Raw genomic sequence first — 27,476 nt, 5'->3', positions numbered from 1 at the left:
ATATTGTCGGGCTATGTTTCATTGTGGACTCAAAATGTGGCACTTCCTGTTTGTAACATAGTGTACCACAGTGTAACCAATAGTTACTTTTCTTAAGTACTTTTAGTACTTAAGTATTTTAAGTACTCAACCTTAAAAATAACCAAGTTAGATTACTAGTAACTATTAGTTACATTCAGCAGCTGCCAACAAGTTGTCTGCAGCTGCTAATTAAGTAACTGTATAAACTGTATGTAACTGTCAAAAGTAACTAATAAAGTAACTTTTCAAAGTAATTGTGGCAACACTGCATATGTGCTCTGAAAATGGAGCACTATGTATGAAAACGGTCACAATTCCTAAACGTTTAACATGATATTTTTGTTATACCCTTTCAATTAAAGTTGAAAGTAAATTAAAAGCAGATGTCACGGGGGGTTGGAGCCTATCCCAGCAGCCATTGGGCGTGAGGCGGGTACACCCTGGACAGCACGTCAGTCTGTCACAGGGGTAAAATCAGATCTTGATTGTATAATTTCAGCAAACTTGTGGAGGTCTAGAGACACAACGACAAAAATTGCACCACTGTCCAAATACTTATGAACCTGACTGTAGTACAAAATAAGAGCATTAAAAAACAACATTGCAATGCAAAAATGAGTCTCAATTCCTGAGTTGTAAAAAAATAATGCTACAATCTCTTTGGTCAGTCTTCTCTCGTGGGTGTGGGGAGTTTAGAAAGCAGTTTTTTGTTGTTTTTTTTTAACATTTTGGGTACAGAACCCTGACAGTCTTCCCATCAGCCTTCTTTGTGTCCAGCCATTTCCCGCACAGGAAAATTGTGGTGACGCCATTGGCTGTATTGGTGACTTCCACACGGTTCAGCAGCCAGCCAGGGTTGATACCCGTGTTGTCGTGCTCCACCCGAACCTTCTGCAGGTCTCCCATATCCAGCATTTCCAGGAGGAAACGATCCGTCTGCTCACGTCCAAACAGATTACGAAACCTTTGCCTCAGCTGGCGGCGGCCCGAATCTCCATTGGAGCCGTATACGGTGATGAAAACGTTGGCGTCTGTGCCTGCACCCTTCTCATCACCTGTTATAACGATGATCTCGTACTTGATGGGCACCAAACTTCGAGCTTTACTGGCAAAGCTCTCAATGGCCTTTGTGCACTCGAAGGTCAGGAATTCATCCCTCTTTGGGGACAGAGTGATGAGTGCATTACAGCTGAAGACGTGCCTGAATTCCCGCCACAGGAAAAACACCTCCGTTGGAAGCCTTAAGGACAAGTTGGAACATGCCCTGCTGTTAAACAATTTCTCAGATACTCACTCAACTGAAAGCCACCAAAAGCCGCCTGGATTTTACAAATGGTTATCAACACGGAGGTGTTTTTCCTGTGGTGGGTGTGCCGCGCCGGCTGCAAGCCCGACGCGCCAATCCGTCTGCACGTCTTTCATTAAAAAAATCTCCTTTAACAGTGGAATGTCTGGATAAACTGCTGATCCCGACCTCTTCTGAAAGTTCTCTGTTCTCTCACGATGTCCTGGGTCAACAGAGGCTTAAATTTGGAGGTTTTCAGCTTGAAACAGGATGACGACGTCACCTCAGAGCGCTGCGCGACGTCCCGCTCCGTGGGAAGTCCTTACAGCGATAGAAACAATCCAAAATCTCTCATCAGCCGTTAAAATTTTCACCGAAAACCAGCTTAATTTCTCGAATGGTGTCCACTCGGATGTGCCTCACAGTTTTTGAAAAAAATTTTGATCAAGCACAGCGCCAGTCTCTCAGCAACTTCTCAGACAATGAAAATCCGACGAAGGGGCTGGACCACTCCTCCCACAAGGCGTGCTCACAGGCGAATGACGTCACCGACAGGCGTGGAAAAACTCACGCATGTGCACGAAGGTTCAAGCTTGGCTGACGTAAAAACATATGAATCAAACCCATATAGTTTTTTTAAAAAATAAAACAGTCGGTTTCTTTTCTAATAGACCTCGTATATTTATTCCTCTGTCTTTAGCAAGATTACATCAAAACTACTGCACAGATTTTGACGAAATGTTCATCATAGATAGATATTATAGGCCATGGAAGACTCCATTTAATTTTGAAGGTGATTTGGATTCGGGTTCTGGATCAGGATTTCAATTTGTACACTTCACTCTGTCTGATTTTGAGGATTACGTCAAAACTACTTAGAGGATTTTCACCAAATTTGCACCACACATTGGTGTTAGGCCTTGGAAGATGCCATTACATTTTGGAGGTGATCTGGATCTGGATTTCACTTGGTAGAGTTTGAAGGATTACATCAAAACTACCTCACAGATGTAAAACCAAGATCAGGAAGACACTATTTTGTTTCAGCTTGTGAATTAAATATCACATTGCAACATCTTGATCAGTAATTAATGCATTGTGGTCAGGTAAAGTCCAGGTCATGATGTGAATCACATATCATTAATTGTGAGTCCTCGTCAATCATTGGCAGATGTCAGAAATCTCGGATCGCTTGTTTGATGGTGTTATTATGATTTAATGAAATGCTAAGCATTAACTAACGGTGGTTTAAGTCATAGCTTTGTTTAGTAATCAGATATTTATAGCCTTACTGTAAAGTGGTACCAGTATATCTTGACAACAAAGCAATGGTCAAATGTGAGCAGAACCCTCTCACAGGTTTCATTGCTAACATTGTTAGCATAGTTTTAGGAAAACTCAAACCTGTCAACATTTCCCCTAAAATAAAAAAAACTAAAAGTGAAAGCTTTTATCTTTATCTCAAAAGGCCTCCATACGGCGTCCAGTTGTGTTGTTATGAAAAACCTCATATTAAACATTAAGATTAGGGGGAGGAGCTGAGCGCTCCGATTTTGTTAAAAATTGTTGTTTAAGTGTGCTTTTTCGGGTTTAAACCGAGTGTTTCGACTTTGTTACATTAATAAGTGCTTGAGGACAAACTTCACCATGACAGGAAAAGGAAAATCTCGTACTATCCAAACGCAGCTAAAACCCAGCCCACAGGCTGCTACCGCTGAGCAGCTAACTCAGGATACCGGACCTGCCCTGATTAAGTCGGGTCTGGATGAGGACGCCCTGAAGTATGAGCTGTTGTCTTCCTTAAAAGAAGATATTGCAGGTATAATAAAGAAAGAACTGCAAGAGGTTCTTGGAGACGCACTATCGCCGATTAAAATTGAGTTACAAGCTGTGAAAACACAGCTATCAAAACGACAGCGTTGCTACAGATGCTAAATTGGCTAAGCTAACTAGCACTGTAGGTGAGATGGAGGGGGCGCTTACAGGATACACATGACACGGTTGAAATGAAAGCTACCCTAGAACGGCTCACTGCTGCTGTTACTGCATTGGAGAATAAATGCGAGGACCTAGAGTCAAGATCCCGCCGTCAAAATATTAGGATTATTGGTGTGGCAGAGGGTCCTGATACTTGTTCTCCCACGGCTGTGGCTACGCTGCTAAAGGATGCGTTCTCTCTGGACAAAGCGCCGCTCGTGGATGGGTCTCATCGTACTCTTCAGCCCAAGCCCAAACCTGGGGAACGACCGTGCGCTATCGTGTGCAGACTCCATTATTACAAGGACTGTCAGGATATTTTACGACGTGCGAGAAAGTTACAACGGATCAAAGTCGGAGACGTGACTATATCGGTCTTTCCGGACCACACGGCTAAAGTCGCTCGAGCTCGGGTTGCTTTTAATGATGTCAAGCGGCAACTTCGAGGGATCGAAGGGGTCAGGTACGGTCTTTTTTACCCAGCACGGCTCCGCATTACGTATAAGGGGGCTGAGAAGGACTTTGCTTCTTCTGAGGATGCTAAAAAATATGTCCAAGGCTTGATCTCTGGCTGAATTGAACTTATTTCTTTTCTCAGCTCCTGTTATGTCTAGGTTGATGTTGTTTGGATTTTTGGTTTAAATGCACCACTTGGTCAGTAAAGTTGGTTGTATTGTAATATATCAGTATTGTTTAATTGACATTTATAGTATATGTTTTTGTTATTTCTTTAGGTATTTTATTTTTATTATCTTCATTATTATGATTATTATAAAATTTTTTAATTTATTTAATTTTTTTAAATAATTAAATTTTTATTTTTTAATTTATTTTATTTTGTTTATTTATTTATTTGAATTTTTAATTAAATTTTATATTTTATTTTTTATTTTATTTTATTTATTTATTTTCTATTGGGTGTCTGGTTTGGTAGTAAAACAAGTATTTGTTAATTAATGCACTCATTTTTGACTCTGATTGGCAGGTGGTGTTCCCCCATTTTTTTTTTTTTTACTTTTTTTACTTATGCTTCTATTTGCGCTGTTTTTTCTCTGTGATGTTTTCTTCTTGCTGTGGGCTTCTTTTTTGCCCAGCTTAACACTGCTGTCTCCATTGTTCTGTGTTTATTGGAGACTTTGGGTGTTGTTTGGTTCTAGGGGGGAGGGAAGTTCTTGCTCAGCTCTGTATGGTTTTATTTAGTTTTTGTACTTGAATGGATAGTACTATGTACTCAAATGTGGCAGTGCCAGGCAGACTTCGATTTGTTAGCTGGAACATTAAGGGTATGGGTCACCCAGTCAAACGTTCAAAGGTGTTTACTCATTTGAAGCGATTAAAATCTTCTGTAGTGTTTTTGCAGGAGACTCACCTGCAGATTAAAGATCACAACAGATTACGGTGTTCCTGGGTAAGTCAGGTTTTTCATTCGGACTTTAATTCCATATCAAGAGGGGTTGCAATCCTGATTAATAAAGCTGTTCAGTTTTCACCCACAGAGATAATATCTGATAAATATGGTAGAAATGTGATAGTTGCAGGTATATTGATGCAAAAAAAGGTTCTTTTGGTCAATTTATATGCCCCTAATGTTGATGATGGTGAATTTGCTAATAGATTATTGAGCAGTCTACCTTTCTTGAATTCTCATTTGTTAATTATTGGGGGTGATTTCAATTGTGTTTTTAATCCAGCGTTAGATTGTTCTAATCCGCGTAATTTTAACACATCTTCAATGGCTCAAGCCTTTTCCGATTTTATGTCCAGGAATGGCCTTGTTGACCCTTGGAGAGCCCGAAATCCAACCAGTAAAAAGTTTTTTTTTTTTTTTTCAAAGGTGCATCATTCTTATTCCAGAATTGATTATTTTTTCATTGATCAGGCCCTCAATTCAAGCATTTTATCTACTGATTATTTGGGTATCATAATATCTGACCACGGGCCCTTGTTATTAGACATCCAATTGGCATCTTACACACCTAGCCGTCCTCCATGGTGCTTCAATACACTGTTGTTAGCAGATACAGATTTTTGTGACTTTATTTCAAATTCGATTGATGAGTTTTTATTATTTAATAGGAGTGATTCTGTTTCATGTTCATTACTTTGGGAGACACTTAAATCTTATTTGAGAGGGCAGATCATTTATTACACCGCACTGTCCAACAAAAGACATAATTCTAGGCTTGGGGAACTTGCTGCTGCGATTTCTGATTTAGATAAAAAATATGCCATTAGTCCTTCACCAGAATTGTTTAAGCAGCGTATGAATATTCAATCAGAATTTGACCTACTTTCAACTAAGGAAGCTGAGCGGTTGTTATTGCATAGTCGAGGTCCATATTATGAATATGGAGATAAAGCGAGTCGTCTATTGGCGCATCAGCTTCGCCATCTGTCCAGTTCTCGTTTTATATCTGGTATTAAAAATTCCCAAGGTGTGTACACGTCTGACTCTATTGAAATTAATGCAATTTTTAAATCATTCTATTCATCTTTATATACATCAGAATTTCCTACAGATGCTAATAAAATTGACACATTTTTTGAAGACCTATCTAATCCTGTCCTTGACAGGGCTATTGCGATAGACATGGACTCTTCTTTTACTATTGAGGAAGTGATAAACCCTATAAAAGCAATGCAGCTGAATAAGGCCCCTGGCCCGGATGGGTTTCCTATTGATTTTTATAAAAAGTTTATTGACAATTTGGCGCCTTTACTTTTGGCTATGTTTAATGACTCGTTTGAACGCGGCTCTCTACCTTTAACTTTGACACAAGCTTCAATAGCATTAATCCATAAGAAAGATAAAGATCCAACTCTTTGTGGCTCGTATAGACCATTGTCGCTGTTGAATGCAAACGTGAAGGTATTAGCTAAGATGATTACTTTAAGATTGGAAAATGCGCTTCCTCTATTAATATCAGAAGAGCAAAATGGTTTTATTAAAGGGCGTCAGTTATTCTTTAACACTCGTACTCTTTTCAATATAATTTACTCCAAGCAGTCCTCTGATTCACCCGAAATTGTAGTAGCTTTGGATGCCGAAAAGGCATTCGACAGGGTGGAATGGGAGTACTTGTTTAGGGTTATGAAGAAATTTGGATTTGGTGATAAATTACTTTCCTGGATTCGTCTTCTCTATACACCCCCCAAAGCTAGTGTTCACACTAATGATATTTTTTTCAGATTTTTTTTCTCTAGGGCGAGGTACACGCCAAGGATGTCCATTATCACCCTTACTCTTTGCCCTGGCGATTGAACCTTTGTCTATTGCATTGCGGTCGGCTTCAACGTTTAGAGGGGTTTATCGCTATGGGGTGAATATAAATTATCTCTATGCAGATGATTTATTGTTATATGTTTCAGACCCTGTCAATTCTATACCTTCCATCTTAAGTATTTTAGATAATTTTAGTTCATTTTCGGGGTATAAATTAAATTTGGATAAAAGCGAGTGCTTTCCTATAAATATTTCTGATTGCGATCTCAAAGATTTGGACATTCCTTTTAAACTTAGTACAGCTGGTTTTAACTATCTTGGTATAAATGTTACTCATTCTTTATCTAGTCTAGCTTCTGCAAATTTTTCTCCTCTCATTTCTAAAATAACTTCTGATATCCACCAGTGGCGTAATCTCCCCCTTTCCCTCTTGGGTAGGATTAATGTTGTCAAAATGAACATGTTACCAAAATTGCTCTTTTTATTTCAGTCTATCCCACTTTTTTTGCCAAAACATTTGTTTGATTCCCTGGATAAGTTAATTAGTGGCTTTATTTGGGGGGGTAAACCACCTAGAGTTCGTAAAACATTGCTGCAAAGATGTAAACTTAGTGGAGGTCATGCGCTGCACGATTTTCAATCATATTATTGGGCAGCTCATATACAAAAAATCTGTTACTGGTTAAAATCTTTTAGTTCCCCTTGGTGCAGAATGGAATTATCATCTTGTACAGGTTTGTCTATCTGCTCTAATATATTCTTCTCTGCCAACAAAACCTTCCTCATATACTACTAATCAAGTTGTGCTTAATACTCTTAGGATCTGGTTTCAGTTTAGACGTCTCTTTCAATTTTTGTCTGCTTCTACATTGTCCCCTCTAATTAACAATCATTTGTTTCCTCCATCCATATCAGACCCATCATTTCAAATTTGGCACAATAGAGGAATCAAACAAATAAGAAATTTATATGTGTCGGGGGTATTTGATAGTTTTGCAAACCTATCCTCTAAGTATAATTTACCTGGAACCCATTTGTTTTGTTATTTACAAATTCGACACTTCGCCTCTCAGTGCTTTCCACATTTCCCTTCCATACCCCCTGCACTACCCTGGGATGACATGCTCTCCTATAACCCTCACCAAAAAGGCCTGATATCGAAGCTTTATAATTTTATTTTACGTTTAGGGTATGAGTCGACTGTGGGAATTAAAAATGCTTGGGGTGAAGAGCTGGGGGTGCCGATGAGTGAAGAGCACTGGGAGGGCGCTGTGGGCAAAATACGAACCTCTTCCTCATGTGCACGTCTTAGCCTGATCCAATTTAAAGTTGTGCATAGGGTTCATTTTTCTAAATCTAGACTCTCTAAAATATTTCCAGAAATCAGTGATATATGTGATAAATGCAAAGGATCCCCATGTCATCTTAGTCACATGTTTTTTCTTGTCTTAAGTTATATGATTTTTGGTCTCAATATTGTTTAATTATGTCTTCTGTCCTTGGGGTTAAACTGCAACCATCATCATTTATTGCAATATTCTGCATCCCCGCCCCTTCAGTATCATTAAATACAATTCAACAGGATATAATTTCATTTTCATCTTTAATTGCACGACGCATACTGTTATTACATTGGAAATCTGACAAATGCCCCTCAGTTCATGGATGGCTTAAAGATATGATGTTTTTCCTTAAACTGGAGAAAATTAAATACACTTTACGTGGACATACACAAACATTTTACCATAAGTGGCAAGGTTTTATTTCCTATTTTTTAAATTTGGAGGTTTTACCGAATTGAGTGTGCCTGGCACTGCCGTCGCCTTTTACATATTTTAGGTATCTATATCTGTTTTTGGTTTACTGATTTGACTGAGCTGAGTGGGGAGGGTGGTGTTTTTCTTTTGTTGGGGGGGGGGGGGGGGGGGGGGTGGGGGGGGGGGGGAGGGAAGGAGGGAAAAAAAAAGGCCTGTGTAAATTGTCACTGTGTATTTTTTGTACCTTAAGTATACTGTTTGTGTTAATGACTCTTGATTATGTTTATATGTGAGCTATGTGTATACTTTGGTGTGTTTTGTCTTGTACTGGCTTTAATAATAAAAAAAAACATTAAAATTAATAATATGATAATAAATCAAGTGCATGAGACCAAGCTGCTGGGTGTAGTGGTAGATTCAAAATTATCATGGAAAAAACATAGAAATAATATTTTTGTAAAAATGGGCAGGGGTATATCAATTATGAGAAGACATGCAAGGTTTCTAAGTTGTACTACAAAGAATTACGCTATTAACGCACTACTATTAGTATATCTGGACTGTTGCCCAGTAGTTTGTGCAACAGTCCAGATTTGCTACTGGAGAAATGATAAATAAATTACAGATTATTCAAAATAGGGCTGCTTGTATAGCACTTAAGTGCAGTTATAGAACAAATATCATCACAAAGCGTAAAAAATTAAACTGGCTGTTAGTCAAAGACAGACTATTATATTCACTGATCATTTTTGCCAGAAATATTATTGTCAATAAGTTACCTTATATTTTTGTGACCACAGGACCTTTGTGGCCGGGACAGCGGTGGGATCTAACCCGGATGGCTCGTGCTAAAGACCATTCCTCTACCAGGTCAACCAAAGGGGAATTCCCCGTTAGCCAAGCTAGCGGGAACGTCTTTTCAATCAGGACCCAGGACCTTTCATCCCATTACATTTTGTTTAGGAATTTTTCTTTTAGTTCAGAAAATCATACTTACAGAACCAGACATGCTGAGAGGGGAAATTTTACGCTGCCCGTAGCTAGAACTAATGCCATCAAGAACACTGTCATATTTAGGGGTATGAATGAATGTATTTATGTAATTTATTACTGAATTACATTAAACTCAATCAAGGGCGCAATTTAGAACTAGAAATTGGGGGGGCGGGGGTCTGGGGACCGCTTTAGGCCCCCAGAAGCCAACGGTTTCTAGATAAGCTCAGATGCATTCTGAGCATCCAGAACAGTAATTTTAATGTTTTGAGAAGACCATAAAGTGGACACCATTTGACTTATGCAATTTGAAACTGTGGATATAAGTACTTTATTCTGAGAATAGCCAGCATTGATTTTATTAACATCCTGGTGTAAATAAGGTATCACCACATGTGTAGAACTCAAAAAGAATGATAGGTTGAGTTTTCATTAAAAAAAACAACTGCAATGTGGTAAAATGTATTCATAAATATGAAAGAAGAGGCTCTTTTGCACAAGTTGGAAAAAACAACAGATCATAACAGGATAAATTACTTATGAATTTAATTTTCGAAGTGGCACTAATGACAACAGTCATACTGAACATAATTTCGCTTGCATAGACTGATTTTGGAGATCAAGCAATAATTGCAGATGGGCTTTCTGAGGTCCCAGATAGCTTTTCTGATTTCCTTTTCTAACTTTCAGAATTTAGTAAATTAGCATATGGTCCATTGATACTTATGTGTAGACACTAGTCCCTGGAGGCAACTATTTTTGGTTTCAAATCTGGGCAAATGCAGTCCCAGAAAATTCTGAATGTGACAAACGAGAAACAGGTGTAAACAAGTCAATGCTGCTAAAAATACAAACTTGCAGAAACAAATACTATTTTGACATGGTTTGCACATAAGACTGGCATAGCATGTTTCAAGTACACACATATATGTCAGAAGGTGGGGGGGGGCATACCATATTCTGTTCCCCCGGTTGAAAAGGTGGGGGGGCATGTCCCCCCCATCCCCCACCAAATTGCGCCCATGAACTCAATGCAGGCCTGGGCGATATATCGATAATATCGATTAAATAGCATTATTGGTTGCGGACGATTTTAAAAATAAAAATTCTTTTTTTTTTTTCCTCCTCTTGCAGCGGCGCACATTTTCGTCCCCAGGACGTTCCGTAGCCCCCCCCCTCCCCGTCCCGTTTCCTTCACACAATAACAAACATGGCTAACCGCTAACGGAGAGCGAGTTTCATCAGTGGTTTGAGATTGCTGTGACAGACGTGGGACAAGTGACTGGATGCTGCAAAGTTTGTCTAAAGACACGGTTCTCCCCAGACAATGGAACAACGGCGTAGTGCTGTTGTATTTTTGTTTAATCCAGAGAGTCTGTTTGTGCTGATCGGACTGCTGCTCTGCTCGAGTCACAGCGCTGCAGCTCAGAGTGAAAGAACAAAAACAGCTTCTTCTACCTGCGTAGCTATTAAGGCTTTATTTTACAGATGAAAGCTTTCATATTTCCAAAGTTTGCTCAAATACGCCGCAAAAATGGTGTTAGAGTGAAGAGTCTCGTTCCCTCACAACGAGAGAGAGAGAGAAGGAAAACGTGAACAGACCCTCTACACTGTTAAAAAAAAAGAAAAAAAAAGCAGTGAAGCAATTTTAATCAACGATCATCTTCACCACACAATTCAGTGAAACAGTAAAGTGAAAAACTGATTCAGAAAGTTTTTCCATCCAGGATTTCATCTTTATGAGAGCAAATTTACTTCTTACAGAACTGTCTTCTTTTTTTATTATTGTTTCTGCACCAATGACACCAGATCAAATTACTTGTATGTGAGAACTTACTTTGCAATAAATTTGATTCTGATTTGACAATAAAATCAGTCCAGGTTTAGCTCTTGTACAAACAAGACAATTAGGGGTTATATTGTTTTTAAAAAGTATGCAATCCCACTCAGAAATGTTAAAAAGAAAAAACTAAACTGTCAACATGACAGAAAAACTCTGCCTGTCTGACTGGATTAAAGGTACAGTGTGTCATTTTTAAAGAAGAGAGCAAATGATATGTCCATCAAATATTAATGTGTTTTTAAACTTTTCAATGTTATTTATTAACTTAGACAGAAACATGCAAAAAGAATTTTAATATTATAACACAAGTGTCTTTTTTTGTCTATTATTCTTGCTTTCAATGCATCTAAAACCAGTCAAAATGACTCACAACGCGCTGCCTTGGGTGATAATTGCCAACAGCACCACTATACTAAAAATTTCTGGGGCGAAGCCTGAAAGCCCATCACAACAAAACGCAGCCTCACAAACTTATTCCAGTATCTAATACAGAGGCATCCAGCTGCATGGGAGAAATGCTACACTTTACGAGGGGAACAAGAGCGCAAACTCCTGCTAAAAACCAGCTTATTTACCCAAGAATATTTTTTAAATCAAAAGAACAGTTGGAGCTTCAATTCCAGGAGGTAAGTAGGGGTTAGTATTAAGTTTTTGATAGAATAAAAGCAAAACTTGTTTTGAGGTATCTCTGTCATTTGTACTAAATGTTTTCTTTTAAAAAGTGTGTGTGTGTGTGGGGGGGATCGGAAAAAAATCGAAAATCGAATTTTTTCTGAAAAAATCTGAGATTTTAATTTTAGGCCAAATCGCCCAGGCCTAACTCAATGCAAATAAATGTTTCTTTAAAAAACCTTCTGAAACAGCATTTATTGGTATAAGGAGTAATCCGAGTCCAACCTTTAAACATATATAGATGATGATTAATTTGATTAGATTTTTATTCTTTTTTCATTAATATATATATATATATTAATATATATATATTAATATATATATATTAATATATATATATATTAATATATATATATATTAATATATATATATTAATATATATATATATATATATTGGCCTGTTAGAAAAGTATCCGATTTTTTTTGCAAAATCCTGATGGATTTTAATCAAGCGCATGAGCCAACCTTGAACCTTTGTGCGCATGCGTGAATTTTTTCCCGCCAATCGATTGCGTCATTTGCCTTTGTGTGAAGTTTTGTGTTGTGCTCTGAGGTTGTGTGTAGTTCTCTCGGCGGTTTTTCATTATAAGGAAAATGACGGAACGACTGGAGCAGCGCTATTGCATCAAATTTTGCCAGAAACTGGGCAATAGCCAGGTGGAAACCATTCGGAAGATTCAGACGGCGTTCAGTGACGATGCTATGTGCGTCACACAGATTAAGGAGTGGTACAACCGGTTTAAAGGCGGCCGCACAACGGTGGAGAGCGAGCCGCGCTCGGGTCGGCCATCAACATGCCGTAATGACCTGGTCATTTCCAAAGTGCACGCTGTGGTGATGCGGGACCGTCGTCTGACTATCCAAGAAATTGCGACAGAGGTGGCCATCAGCACTTTTTCGGTACATTCCATTGTGACCAAAGATTTGGCTATGAAGAGCGTGGCGACGAAATTTGTGCCGAAGCTGACGGCGGAGCAAAAACAACTTCGTGTTGAAGTCTCACAGGACATGCTGGACTCCACAAAGAGTGACCCCGACTTCATGAACACCATAATCACTGGTGACGAGACCTGGGTGTACGGGTACGACCCGGAAGCCAAATCCCAGTCGTCACAGTGGGAGCATTCCACGCTACCAAGACCAGAGAAGGTCCGTAAAGTGCACAGCAGCGTCAAAGTGATGCTGAGTGTTTTCTTTGACTCCCGCGGTGTGGTACACCACGAGTACGCACCAAAGGGTCAAACAATCACCAAAGAGTACTACATGGATGTCCTCTGGCACCTACGTGATGCTGTGCGGCGCAAGAGACCGGAGTTGTGGGCCACAGGAAATTGGCGCCTCCATCACGAGAATGCTCCAGCACATTCCTCGAACTTGATTCAGACTTTTTTGACGAAACACCAGATTCCTGTGGTTCAACAGCCTCCTTACTCTCCTGATATGGCCCCTTGCGACTTCTGGCTGTTCCCCAAACTCAAGAGGCCATTGAAAGGAATGCTATTTCAGACAAGAGGGGACATTATGACTGCAACGACAGCCGAGCTCAACTCCATTTCAGAAGAAGCTTTCTCTGAATGCTTCCAACAATGGCGGCACCGCTGGGAGAAGTGTGTGGAGTCCGAAGGAGACTACTTTGAGGGTGATCGTGTTTCCAACGCTCCAGGTATGACCGTTCTTTTCTTTTCCCCCCTGCCAAAGGTCAGATACTTTTCTACAGACTATAGATAGATATATATATATATATATATATATATATATATATATATATATATATATATATAATGCGCGTAGGAGGTGGGGGGAACCCCCTTCCCCCCCCCCCCCCCCCCCGCTGGGCTGGGAAATTCGGGCATGGGCCATGTAGACTCTGAATACAGAATAGAATGACCTAAAATGTCAGACTTATTTTTGCAATTAATGTAAACAATCAAACCGCTATCCGATTAAGTGTGAGTAACACATCGTGTGATTTTCAATTTCCGGCTCCAAACAAAAAAGGCTGAGACAATCTGATCAGGCTGCAGTTAAACCGCTGCACACGGACAACAGCATTAACATCCAGGGCTGTGATCCGCGGATTTCATCATGGGGAGGGGAGGTGGGGTGTTAGTGAGGAGGAGTGTTAGAGGACAAGTTGGGACATGCCCAGCTCTCCACAATTTCTCTTATACTCACTCGACTGGTAAGCACTGAAAGTCGAGATAGGCATGTCCCAACTTGTCCCCTGGCACTCCAAAACAGAGGTGTTACTTTGTCTCGCTTCATCAGCGAATCGGTCGTGACGTGCGAAGCCGCCGTGTGGCTTTCCATGACAAAATCTCTTGTTAAAAGTGAAATCTGCCGGAAAATGGATTATGTCCAGCTCTTGTGATAACCAGAGAAATTGCACACGACGGTGCCGGATCCACACAGTGATCCATTTAGAAATGATGTGGTGGTTTCTGCCTCTCGATGGCGGCTCGGAGCGCGGCGGCCAGCCTTAAAGCTGGAGTAACACTCCTTATTGTCTGTGAAGCCCGTAAAAATGTCACCGAAAGCCTGATAAATTTTTCGAATGATTTCCAGCTGTCAGTCTCTAACAGTTTCTGAAAAAATTCTGATGGAAAAAAGCCCAAATCATTCCGCCATTTCCTCGCAATGAAACAACACGAGAGGGGTGGAGCAGTGCTCACTCAAAGCCTGCCCACAGGCGAATGATGCAACCGACAGGCGGAAAAACTCACGCATGCGCACAAAGGTTCAAGCTTGGCTGACGTAAAAACATATGAATCAAATCCATATAGTTTTTGAAAAAAATAAAAAGGTCCGTTACTTTTCTCACAGACTTTGTAAAACTCTCCTCCTCCTATATTAAATGGGTTTTAGACGTTACTGCATTTGTTTTACGTATGTCAGATGCTCAGGTTGTTTCTCCGTTATTTTCAATGGGAGTTGCTGCGATTGCTTCCTGTTCATGTCGTTCGAGGAGAAAGTGAAGTTTGCACTTTAACGTCCTGTTTATTTTAATAAATAATTTTTTATTAACAAACAGACATGTATATTTTACCTTTGCATAATAAAATATGTAAAGTAAAAGAATAACGTTTTATCAAGTGTTCTGACCATAGAACCAGACGAATGCAGCTAACGGAGGTGGAGAAGGGATGGACGGAGGTTTGCGCACAATGTAAACACAAACTAAACTTAAACTGTAGATCCTTAAAAGGATCAAACAGACGTAACTTTAATTGTAAACTTGGAGGTCTTCGGATCCAGAAACAGATTTATCACGTGATGCGTTACGTCAGCGCTTAACAACTGGATTTGGTCACCAATATAAATATAGTCACTTGCCCAGTTCCGGATCACTGCTGTAGTTTTTGCGCCGCCGTTTCTCGTAATCAGCGTGGATAAGCTAATACTTGGTACCAGTGGAAAGATTGATGTTTTGTCTCCAAACGATCACAAGCTCGACCGGATCCAGGCTTCTTTGTGATCAGCAGCAGAATCAAAACATCCCGGTGTACTTTTTTCAGTGTATTCACTGAGCTAATACTATATAGCAAGTACCTACCGCAAGAACCTCTTCTTCTTTGAGGAATTTTCCATTACAAATTCCTTTGATCAGTCCTTCTTCCCCTCAAGTACTATCCAGCCATTTTCCTTAGTTTCAGCCTCATCCTTGTTTCCCGTTTTGACAAGAATTTCATATTCTTTCAGAAAGAAAACAGTTATTGTAAATTACATCCAAATGTCTGACAGTTACACATCACCACATTTTAACAGAAAATATATAGAATGTTTCTCAGCTGGAAGTGTCAAACTGTGACATTTAGTCAGAGCCCACATTTGAAGGTAGACAAAGAAAAAGTTGTATGTAGCTTACAAGAGTACAACTTAAGAAAACAGTGACAGAGATGTTGTAGCTGAGCTTCCATAGATAATCCGGTGTTCATGATAAGAGCCTGAAAGGACAACCCAGTGAAAAGACTGGTGATTGCACCGATACCAGATCAGTCAGTGTAATGAGCTCACATCTGAGTTCCAGCACCAACTCAAAACAAACACAATCACGATCAAAGGGAATAATGGGATTGTTAACCATCAGATGACAAATTAAAACCTCTTAAATCATTCTAAAGTCAGTTTTAAACAGAAATGAGGCGATAACCTGAGAGTCATTACTGATGCTTTGAAATGACGGCGCAGTGAACGCAGCAGCTGCTGTGGCGCTCTGATCGCTTCCTCCGTCTTTTATTATGAAAAAATGCTGAATTTATGTGGAAATGATTGTTGTATACAAAAGCTTCAGATATCTGTCGCTGAGACAGATGATGACTGGGAGTGCAGTTTTAAGCAGAAACAAGTTGATAATTGGTGAACCGCGCCTGACGCACAGAAATGACTGAAGGCAGGGCGGACCGACTTTTAGTGGGGGGCTGTTAGGTTGACGACACCGGAAGTTGTTGAAAGAAGGCAGTCTGGGCAGTTTCAATTCGGATTGGAGAACGTTCCAATCAGAGGGAGATGAAAAACTAAAGTGTAGACACGGGGTACACAAAAACATAACATGTCATTTGAGCGCAGAACATAACAGCTTTCAGATCGCTTTCAGAAACTAGCCCAGTAAAAGTTTTGTAAATCAGAATCATCCGCATGGCTGCAAAATCTCCGTCTGTATACGGATGTCCGTCAGTTTTTATTTTCTGGTTCAGTTTATTCCGTCATTTATAATCGCTAACTGGAAAAAAAAATATTTTATTGCTTCATTTCGACACAAAACGGGAGAGAAGGATGGAATTTGCTTTAAAATGTATTCCCTACGGAGGCCGCCATTACAGGAAGCGGTCGTGTGTGCGCAGTGGTGTTCTGGGCAACGACTCTGTCACCGCGCTCATTGCTTTCTGAAGGTAAACATGTGAGCAAAACCTCCGTTTATGGATTTCCGTCCAATTTTTTTTTCCATGTTCCGTTTTATATTGTCGTATAAAACCGCTAACTTAAAAAAAATATATATTTTATGGCTTTATTTCGACGCGAAACGCGCTCCTATCAAACCGGGTGTCCCTATGAGAAAATCAAACTCACCCCTCTTCTTCTACGGCGTTTAATGGCAGCCGGCATCCTTATTGTTGGACTGCTGCCACCTACTGTATCAGGCCGTTAAAGCAACCCTAAATCCTCTCATTGAGTCCCGTGTCTTTCATGTATTTAAACAGGCAACACTTCCTCCTCTCACTGGACTTTACTGCTAAAATATTTCATAAAGAAACTCCTTTCAGGCCTTACAATTGATTTCCTTCCGTTTTTACACTTTATAGCTTTATTTTGACATGAAATGCACCCCTCTCCAAACGTGTGTCCCGGTGATGAAATCTAACTTAGCCATCTCTTCTTCTGCGGCACTTAATGGCATCGCACTGCTGCCACCTGCTGCATCAGTCCATTATAGCAGTACTAAATCCTCTTGATGAGTCCAGTGTCTTTCAAGTACTTAAAAAGTCAACACTTCCCCCTCTCGACCTTCGGGCTAAATTGCTTTCTACATAAACTTCTTTTAGTACTTAAAACTGATTTATTAAGTTTTTACTCTTTAATCGATTAAAAAATGACAAGATATATTTTGAAGTAAAATAAAATGCTAATACTGTAAAAGTGTTCATTGGTTATGATTTTTATCATTTATATTAAAACTTGTGGCATTTGAAAGTGCTGGATTGTGGTGACAGTATTTCACAAGACTTTATTTAAAATTCATTTGGTCTGGTGGTTCAATCAATCAATCACATTTTTTTTTATTTAGAACTTAGTTGTTAATTCCAGTATCATGGCAGTTCGCAGTATAAGCAGATCAAATTAACAAAGCTTCTTTGTAGTCTCTGTACCTCTACACTCATATGAAAAAATAAACAAGATCAAAAAAGAAGCAAATCAAAAAATGACAAGAAAGTTCGAAAGTGAGTGGGAAGAAGTAAAAATCCCACCCCAGTGCACATATCTTCAGTGGTTGCTTAATTGACAGTAAATACAACTGCAGTTAATTTACAGTACCTAAATATATTTACAATTTCCCCCAAAAAGTGATCTCCAAATTAAATAAAACATTAAAAAAGAAAACTCAGCAGTGCCACACAGATAACATGAATGCAGAATGCCACCATAGACTTCCATTTTTTTATCTAATAACAGCCATGGACTTGCTGCCAGTAGAACTGCAGGTTGAGGTGCTGAAGTATGTAGGTATCGTGGACCTACTCAATGTGGAGAAGGCCTACGGCCACATGCCATCCATCCGCACACCAAGTCTTTGGAGAGAGGTGAAGATGTACAGGGTTGATGACCAGTACTTGCCAGAAGTGTGGGAGTTTATGACCAAGGAAGTGGGATGCCACTTGAAGGAACTTCATTTGCCCTACATGGCAGAAGAAGAGATAAGCTTCAACAATGTGGAAAAAGACTTTTCATTGGCAATACTTATCGTGTCTTTAAGTGTATTATTTATTTTACCAGGTAATAGCATAAAGGTTCGAATAATTTATTTATTTTGTAAGACACACTTAGGATTTGATTAATTGTGTAGAATGAAAGCAGAAATTATAGTCAGTTAAATTATTGCAGACAGTCATTCCATTTGTGGATGGTAACTTATTACGGACACATACTGTCATACAAAATAGTAAATAAATTGTGATGAAATTAATATACTTTAGTCATTTTTTGCAGTATGATAACAGTCAAAAAGCACTGTTTTAGGCAAAGGAAAACTGTCCAAATTGCACTCAGAATGCACCAAACTGCACCATTTTTTTTTCAAAATTTCCAGGGGGGGCATGCCCCCAGACCCCCCTAGATGGCTTCGCCACACAATCCGTCCACTTCAGTCAAAACATTTTCAGTTGCTTGCAGCCATGTATGTGTATAACGCCTGACAAAGAGGACATGCCCACTTTGGCATACCATTCACAGTGGTGGGTGAGTTGGTGCCACACTAATGGACTCACGAAGCCAGCCATCAATACACCCAAATAGAATAACAAGACGAAACAACTTCCACATTAGCAAAAACTTGCTGTAAGTGTAATACTTCATTCACTGTCAATTGCGGAACCTCCTGTGCAACCATCCAGCAACTTAAAATAACGTGGAAAAACAGGGCCAACGTTGGAACTCAGTAACATGACTATAAGGTGAGTGGGGTTTGGTTGGGTTCGGTGTGATAGTTAGATGTACCGTCCACAAGGACTCCAACAAAGCATCATAATTTGACACATCTGCGATGAAATTTGTTCCCTGAATATACAGTTGGGTAATGGTACTTTTGTAAACCAAATGGCACAGATCTCAAAGATAACTGATGCAGGAGCTAAAATAATCAACTGAAATGCAGAATCTTATCTACAAAGATGATTTCAAATAAAACTGTATGGGATAATATGTAAAACACTTTTCAAATATGCAGATTTTTGAAAGGCCTCACTGGTCTTCTCGTTGAGGTCTAAGATGTCGTTGTTAGCACAGGCCAGTTCTTTCATGATCTGTCCATCATCTTCATTCTTGGCAAGCCAGCGGTCACATGGGAAGCGAAATGTTTTGTCTAGCACCTCATCCTTTATGTCTATATACTCCAGATGCCACCCCGAAGAAAGACCTGTGTGTTAAGTCATGAAACAAAAGTTGTACAAGTAAATATGCTGCAGCTTGAGGACCAAGCAGTTCAACTATATGCCAACCATTTAGTTTTCATAGTGTTTGATAACAGCCATGTCAAACCAAATGTCGTCTTGTTACAGACCAGAAAGCAGCACTTGAATCCATCACTTGTTTGGGTTAGATCAAATTAGACCACGTGTACCTCAGACAACATGTGGGACAGACCAACAAATGGCAAGGTGACAATATTTATGTTCCACACAGTTTGCAAATTGGAAATAGTCCCAAATTGGACCTGGACCATTTTGGAATTGTTCAATTCCACAAGACTCCTAGAACTACACAAAGCTGCAGTCAAGAAGTGTAAGTATTTTTCAAATTTCCAAACTTTATATATTATTTCACAAAATTAAACCCAAAACTATCCCAAACCCATTTAAGATAAAAAAATTTGCAAGGTTTCTGAGCAATTCTGACAAGACCCATTTGATGGTCATTTGTCATGCGAGACACAGGCATCAGTTTAACATTAACAACATTAACCTTGGCTAGTCCAAGGTTAATGTTATCTTGGACTTGTGTGTTGTTCATCATAGTGATAAAGTGAAAAATCATAGGGTGACTTTTGATCCCACACTCTTTCAACAGACACATTAGAGAAGTGACTAAGAACACTTTCTATCACCTCCATAGTATTGTGGTTTCAACTTATCCTACCTATGGTTGATGCAAAGACATTGATTCACGTCTTTGTCTCTTCTAGACTGGATTAATGTAACATCTTATTTTCTGTTTTACCGCAGTTGAGCATCAGAGGTCTCCAGTTAAAAAATGCTACTGCTAGAGTTCTTACTAGGATAAGAAAGTTTGACCATAGTACCCCAATTGTGGCCTCCCTCCACTGGTTTCCTGTACATGCAAAGTCATATTTTAAGGTTTTGTTACTAACATATGAAATCCTCCATGGACTAGCACTTCCTCATATGGCTGATCTAATTAGGCCTTATGTACTGGTCCATGCTCTGCGTTCTCAGGAAGCCCGATTTTTGTGTTCCGGACCCTGCACGTCTATTCAGCAAAGAACTTTGAATGCCAGTCTCCTGTGTGTGAGTCTAGCATTTGTGTCCAGCCAGTTTGTGCTCCAGACCTTGTTAGATAACGCAGTCTGATTCTCTGGAGTCACTCAAATCGAGATTAAAAACCCACCTATTCTCCCTTTTGTATGACTAAGATATGAGTGTTGTACTGAGCCATGTTTTCTCTCTATCTTAATTTTGTTATTAATAATGGAGCAGGACTCAGTCTAATCATATCTAAATTCTGGGTCTGTTAGTGTAGCAAAGGGCTAGCTGCCAGTGACCACATTAGTATCCCGTCTGTGATTCTGTTATTTCGCTGCTGAGAAAGTGTTCTGCAAATTTAGTTCTGGCTGATTGATTCTACTTTCTCTTTTGTGGATTGTTGCGATGAAGTGGAGTACCCGTTCAGTCCTTCCTTGTCTGAGCGTGGGGCTTAATGGAACTTGTACAAGAAGGACCTTCGTTAGGGCTGTTCATGTTAAATAGTAAAAATAAAAGTTGTGAGAGACTTCAGGCCACATGTTGCTTTTGTTCCACTTGGGGTTTTATTGGTACAGACCAAATTTGAACTTAATCAGATACGATTTAGAGGTCCCCCAGAGTGACACATTCTGCTCTCCCTCTGCTGGCAAGGCAACATCACCCTAACGGGAGAAGACTCTGATGCCATTATTTTCTTTTACAGGTACATGTGATGGCTTCTGATTACAAAAAGTGATGGTTGATTGGGCACCCAGAGGAGAACATTACTGGATTACTACATTGTTTGTTTGGGGGGACATTGTTGCTTTGCTTTGTTGCTAAACAATGTCCGATTACAATAAAATATGGCGCAGATCTTTTATTTTATTAGTGTAACAAGAACAACATGTGGCCCAAAAGATTTTGTAACATTTGACATTTTGAACAGGTCTAACCTTCATCACCTGGGACATTCTCTGGATTACAAATGCTAACACATTGTACTGTCAACAGAGTCACTGACCCCGTGTTGTCGTGCCATACCCGCACTTTGGAGAGCTCTCCCAAGCTTAGGACATCTGGGAAGCGAAATATGTCCATCCGCTTGCGCTCAAACTTGTTGGAGTTGTTGGACTCTTTGAGCGCCAGTGTCCCTGTGTCTCCATTCTGTCCAAAAACAATAACCCATACATTAGCATCAGTGCCTGACCCTGAAGAGACACCAGAAAGTCCACCATTAAGACCAGTTGATTGATAAGTTGTTTATTTTGTGGAAGTTACAAACCCAATTCCAATGAAGTTGAGATGTGAAAAATGTAAATAAAAACAGAATACAATGATTTGCAAATCCTCTTCAACCTATATTCATTTGAGTACACCACAAAGACAAGATATTTAATGTTCAAACTGATGAACTTTATTGTTTTTGTGTAAATATTTGCTCATTTTGAAATGGATGCCTGCAACATGTTTCAAAAAAGCTGTGATGGTGGTATGTTTACCACTGTGTTACATCACCTTTCCTTCCAACAACACTCAATAAGCGTTTGGGAACTGAGGACACTAATTGTTGAAGCTTTGTAGGTGGAATTCTTTCCCATTTTTTTTGATGTACGACTTCAGTTGTTCAGCAGTCTGGAGCTTCATAATGCACCACACATTTTAAATGGGCGAAAGGTCTGGAATGCAGGCAGGCCAGTCTAGTACCCGTGCTCTTTTACTACGAAGCCACGCTGTTGTAACACATGCAGAATGTGGCTTGGCATTGTCTTGCTGAAATAAGCAGGGATGTCCCTGAAAAAGATGTTGCTTGGATGGCAGCATGTGTTGCTCCAAAACCTGGATGCACCTTTCAGCACTGATGGTGCCATCACAGATGTGTAAGTTACCCATACCACGGGCACTAACACACCCCCATACCATCACAGATGCTGGCTTTTGAACTTTGTGCTGGTAACAATCTGAATGGTCTTTTTCCTCTTTTGTCTGGAGGACACAACATCCATGATTTCCAAAAACAATTTGAAATGTGGACTCATCAGACCACAGCACACTTTTCCACTTTGCGTCTGTCCATTTCAAATGAGCTCGGGGCCCAGAGAAGGAGCCGGCTTTTCTGGATGTTGTTGATGTATGGCTTTCACTTTGCATGGTAGAGTTTAAACTTGCACTTGTAGAGGTAGCGGTGAACTGTGTTAACTGACAATGGTTTTCTGAAGTGTTCTTGAGCCCACGCGGTAAGATCCTTTACGCAGTGATGTTGGTTTTTAATGCAGTGCCGCCTGAGGGATCGCAGGTCACGGGCATTCAGTGTTGGTTTTTTGGCCTTGCCGCTTACGTGTAGAAAGTTCTCCAGATTCTGTTAATCTTCTTATTATTGACTGTAGATGATGGAATCCCTGAATTCCTTGTAATTGAACATTGAGAAACATTGTTCTTAAACTGTTGGACTATTTTTTTCATGCTGTTGATCACAAAGTTGTGATCCTCACCCCATCTTTTCTTGTGAATGGCTGAGCCTTTTGGGGATGCTCCTTTTATACCCAATCATGACACTCACCTGTTTCCAGTTAGGTGTTCTTTGAGCATTCATCAACTTTCCCAGTCTTTTGTTGCCACTGTCCCTGCTTTTTTGAAATGTGTTGCAGGCATCCATTTGAAAATGAGCAAATATTTGCACAAAAACAACAGTTAATCAGTTTGAACATTAAATATCTTCTCTTTGTGGTGTATTCAATTGAATATAGGTTGAAGAGGATTTGCAAATCATTGTATTCTGTTTTTATTTACATTTTACACAACATCCCAACTTCATATTGGGATCGTAAAAAGTATGACATTTTATAACATGTATGCTGTGATTCTAAGAGAGGCTGTTGTAATGGCCATATCTGTCTGTTGGTCTGTCTCTGTTTGTCTGCCTGTCTATGTGTTGATTGGTCTGTCTGTTGGTCTGTCTATTTGTCTGTATCAGTACCTTTTAAAATGCAAAGAGCATTTTAAAGGTATCAATTTATCCACCAGTCAAACATGGATGAACACACATTGCTATCTTTGCAACACTGATCATGCCGAATATATACACAGGTCTAACGTCAAAGTCAAATCAGAGGTTACTGTCAAAAGTAACCACATCTCAGGAACTACATGACTTTACTGAAACCATGTTTTATACACAGACTCCTGCTTCTGGGGCTAACAAATGTATCAGACCTTTGACATCAGTGACATTCAAAAGGTCATGAGCAGAAAGTTTATTCAGGTTGAAGCTCTAGAGTTGGTGTAGGTTTTGTACCTGAATTTGTTTACCAACCTGCAAAGTTGATATTTCACTAAAGAAGTTCATAGTAATGTTAATGCTCAAGTACAGGGTTTACAACATACAGCAATCTGAAGTTATTTGAAGAGGTACATATTGTTAGAAAAATTTGGCTTTAATAATGTTTCTGGATAACTTTAACTCATCTCCAGAAGTATCCAGATACAGTGCTACAGGAAAGCTGTTTGTTGGAGCAAAAGCTCCACAGAAGCTCGACAATCGCGTAACGGGAAGGGCCGTGCAGTAACATCTTCTGCTGGGCACATTTATTGTAAGAAGTTACATGCAAAGCAGAGCCAAATGTGGATCATAAAATACCGGATGTGGATTGCTCTTGTTTAATATTCTGCTCCTCCCCATATACTCACACTGACATTGTGCTATAAAGCAACCAAATGACTCCATTACCTCAGCTGCATTGCCTGTGTAATGTTTTCATGTAATGTCTTCTGTCTGTGTGTGCTGAGGGAGGAAATTCAAGGCTACATCTGAGCCTACAAAAACCGCTAAAGCACAGAAGTCTTCAACTCGTCAGCTCACTATAGCCTGGATCAATAGGCTCTACTTAGCTATAATGAGCAAAACGGAGTATAAAGCAAAGGATTTCAGTCATTAGTACCTAAAACATGTTACTGCAAAAAAGTAGGTCAAATGAAGATGGGCTAAACTCTGGGAAGACAGAAAATGTGATTACAAACGTTCTTTTTTTTTTTTTTTTTTTGGCATGTAAAAGTCGGGAGTTCACTAATTGATGAGGTCTTCAAGAACAAGTCAGACCTTCTCTACTTTAAATATGAATCTGAATTCTAGGGAAAACACCCCTGGGCCCGGTTTCATAAAGTGGTCTAATCTTGTTTAGTCGACTAAACGCACTTAGTTGACTAATTTTTTTGATGTTAGTCATTGCACAAAACGCTTAGTCGGCTAAAGTTTCACGTTAGCTGACTAAAGTTTTTAGCCTGGTAGAGAGGAGGCTAATCTTATTTTAGTCAAGAAAGCCACCATTTTTGAGTTAAGACACTGAAGTTATCATGTACCTCAACTTGATGAAATAGGAAGGACAGAGAGCCTTGTGGCAGGAGCGAGTGTTCCAGGACCGTAAAAATCCAGTGGAGATGTTTACATACGCCGAGGTTCAAGAGCGATACCACTTCTGTCTGCCTACAGGCCTCTTCATTGTGGGCATGATAGCTCCAGCCATCACCAAATGAGGAGGAACAATGCCCTGCCAGCCCTTCTTCAGGTTTTGATTGCACTGAGGTTTTATGCCTGTGAGACCTTTCAGTAGGTTATTGGCGACACCAACCATGTCAGCATGTCTACCGTGTGCCGAACTTGGCCGTGGTTGAAGAAGATGACCAACCCAGAAGTAAACAAAACTCCTGTGTATTGGAGATGTTTCTTGGCAACAACAATCGGGAAGCCGCTTATGCCCACAAAAATCATCAACAAATGTTCAGTAGCTAATCTGCAAGTTTTGCCATCTATGTGAAGTGGAGATTAGATGACTAATGTTGGTCGACTAACCTTAATCAACTAAAGCTTGGTTCACACGCAAGATAATTAGGCCGATATCGGACCTGATCTTCCCCTTCCAACAATCTTAAGGATTCCCTGACAATAATGATGATGCTAAAGATAATCTTATCAGATATTCCTGCCATGTGTGGTGTGTTAAGAGCGCTCTGATCTGCTCGGAAGGACGTCAGGAGCCTCAGAGCACAAACGAGCACGCAGCCTGCTGAATGTGACGTGCAGCCAATCAGAAAGCGAGGTGACGGATGCACGGAGCGAAATCTAAAATCAAAACGGCTGTTATGGCTTACCAGAAGTCTGGTGGTCGTGCTGTCCCCAGTCCTTTTAAAGAAGGCCTTTTCTTTTTGTATCATTTTTTCTTTTTGTATCATTCTTTTTTTACTCTGTTGTAAATAGTCCACAAAGTATCTTCGTTTGTTTACTCTGTAGTCACGTTTAATCTCGAGAGATTTTGCAGATTTCCTGTCTGACCTGGGAATGTTTGTGTCTGAAAACTGTTTGTGTGTTGTTTTTACCATGTGGATGAACACCACACACTATACGACCAAAAAACTGTGAGATCTATGATTATTTTTTTTTATTTCCACGTGTGTGGTCTCTTAGGTTTTGGAAACCTACAGATAATTTTAAAATCCTGCCGTGTGAACAAGGCTTAAGTAAGTTTAGTAGACTACGAGATTAGACTGCTTTATGAAACCACAAGGCGTCTGATTACACCCGTGGCCAGCAGCATGTACGGGGTATTGTTTTAGGTGTGTGGTGTCCTCGTGTTTGAAAGAATAACTCAGAATTTTGATCTGATTTGTGATCAGCCATGGAATGATTACAGTGGGGAGTTGAAACGGGCAGGCCGAATACGATGGACAGGAATGAGACTTTGTTATCAAACAGGCACACGGGATGCAAAATAGTAATAGGAGAAAAAAAAAACATGTTAAAATGTCAACAGTGAACAAGCAATGAGGATGAGAAACTGAAGCCTTAAGAGTGATGAGTGGAACTGACAACAGGTGAGGGATTACTGAGTGAGAAACAGGTGTGCAGTTAATCATATGACAAACAGGTTGGGACAGAGAACCAAGACAGACTGTGATGTGCCACGCCCACTACACAGACACCAGTGGAAAATACAGAAATGCAGGCAAACTGAACTTGGGCTCAGATTAGTGTGAAACAGGAAAAAAAAAAAACATGAAACACAGACAGAAACTGAATCCTGACGGACTGTTGATTTGGGAGTTTTTATTGTAGCTCATATTTATTCCATCAGAGCAGTTGATGTTTTTCTAGGTCAGTCGATTTGATTTTTGCTGTGCACTACACTTGTTTTTTTTGTTTTTGTTTTTTTTTCTTTTCTCATTTTAACAACACCAGCAGTCTTGAAGGGTGAAACTCAAGGCTAAAACTAACGGCTGATACTCAGTGCCATTAATTTTTTTTTTCTTAATTAATATTAATAATTTACTGATTATGCAGGGCTGCTGACACATTATCTGGATCTGGGTAGTTTTAGAAGTAGGCCAAGCAGCTCATCCCACACCTCGGACAGGTCTTCTAACTCCTACTGAGGATTCCTGAGGTGTTCCCAAGCCAGATGTTAGATGTAATCATATTTAAAAAAATTGCCATTTATGGACAAATGCTTCAACTTTCCCAGTTCTTGTACATGTCTGAAATTTGTTCTTGCCCCAGCAGGCAGTCATCCTGGAGAATTGTCAGTGGTCACCTTCTCATGATGACCCACCTGAAATATCACTGGTCTTGACCTGGATGATGTAAGTAGTGATTTCCACCATTGTCTCCTCATCCACCACAGCAGCCATCTTACAGATCGTGGGCCTCTTGGGTCCACGTGTTTTGGAGAGCCAGTCTTCATAGGTGAAGACAGACATTTCTTCTGTGGTCAAGTTACGCATGATCACCTGAAGCATAGAGTTGAAACTTCAGTCACGCCATTAGACGAGCCCTAAAAATGACAAAACTGACATACCGTTAATATAATAGCCAGATAAATTTTTATTGTGATGGCTGAATGACTTCACAAGTTACCTCCCCATACAGGGTTTTTAATGCTAAATTGTTTCCACAACCACTTAGTTCTGCATTACATAAAAAAAAAAATAAAAAAAAAATCAAGAAACACGTAATTACAATCAGAGTGATACTTATCATCATGACTAA

General features: G+C 39.8%; 1 protein-coding gene across 1 annotated transcript; it reads right to left on the bottom strand.

The window, feature by feature from the left end:
- Positions 1 to 741: 741 nt before the first annotated feature.
- LOC117530055 (lipoxygenase homology domain-containing protein 1-like) lies at positions 742 to 27,226 on the bottom strand. The gene is given in 6 exon segments (XM_034192989.1): positions 742 to 1,272; positions 12,842 to 12,902; positions 15,325 to 15,463; positions 19,228 to 19,398; positions 21,439 to 21,651; positions 27,040 to 27,226. Coding segments are annotated over 6 exon segments (1,302 nt in total).
- Positions 27,227 to 27,476: the final 250 nt, after the last annotated feature.

This window comes from Thalassophryne amazonica, chromosome 17 (genome assembly GCF_902500255.1).
Source record: "Thalassophryne amazonica chromosome 17, fThaAma1.1, whole genome shotgun sequence".
Taxonomy (NCBI): Eukaryota; Metazoa; Chordata; class Actinopteri; order Batrachoidiformes; family Batrachoididae; genus Thalassophryne; species Thalassophryne amazonica.
Note: the sequence above shows the minus strand (reverse complement) of the source record. Positions and strands in the feature narration are given on the sequence as shown.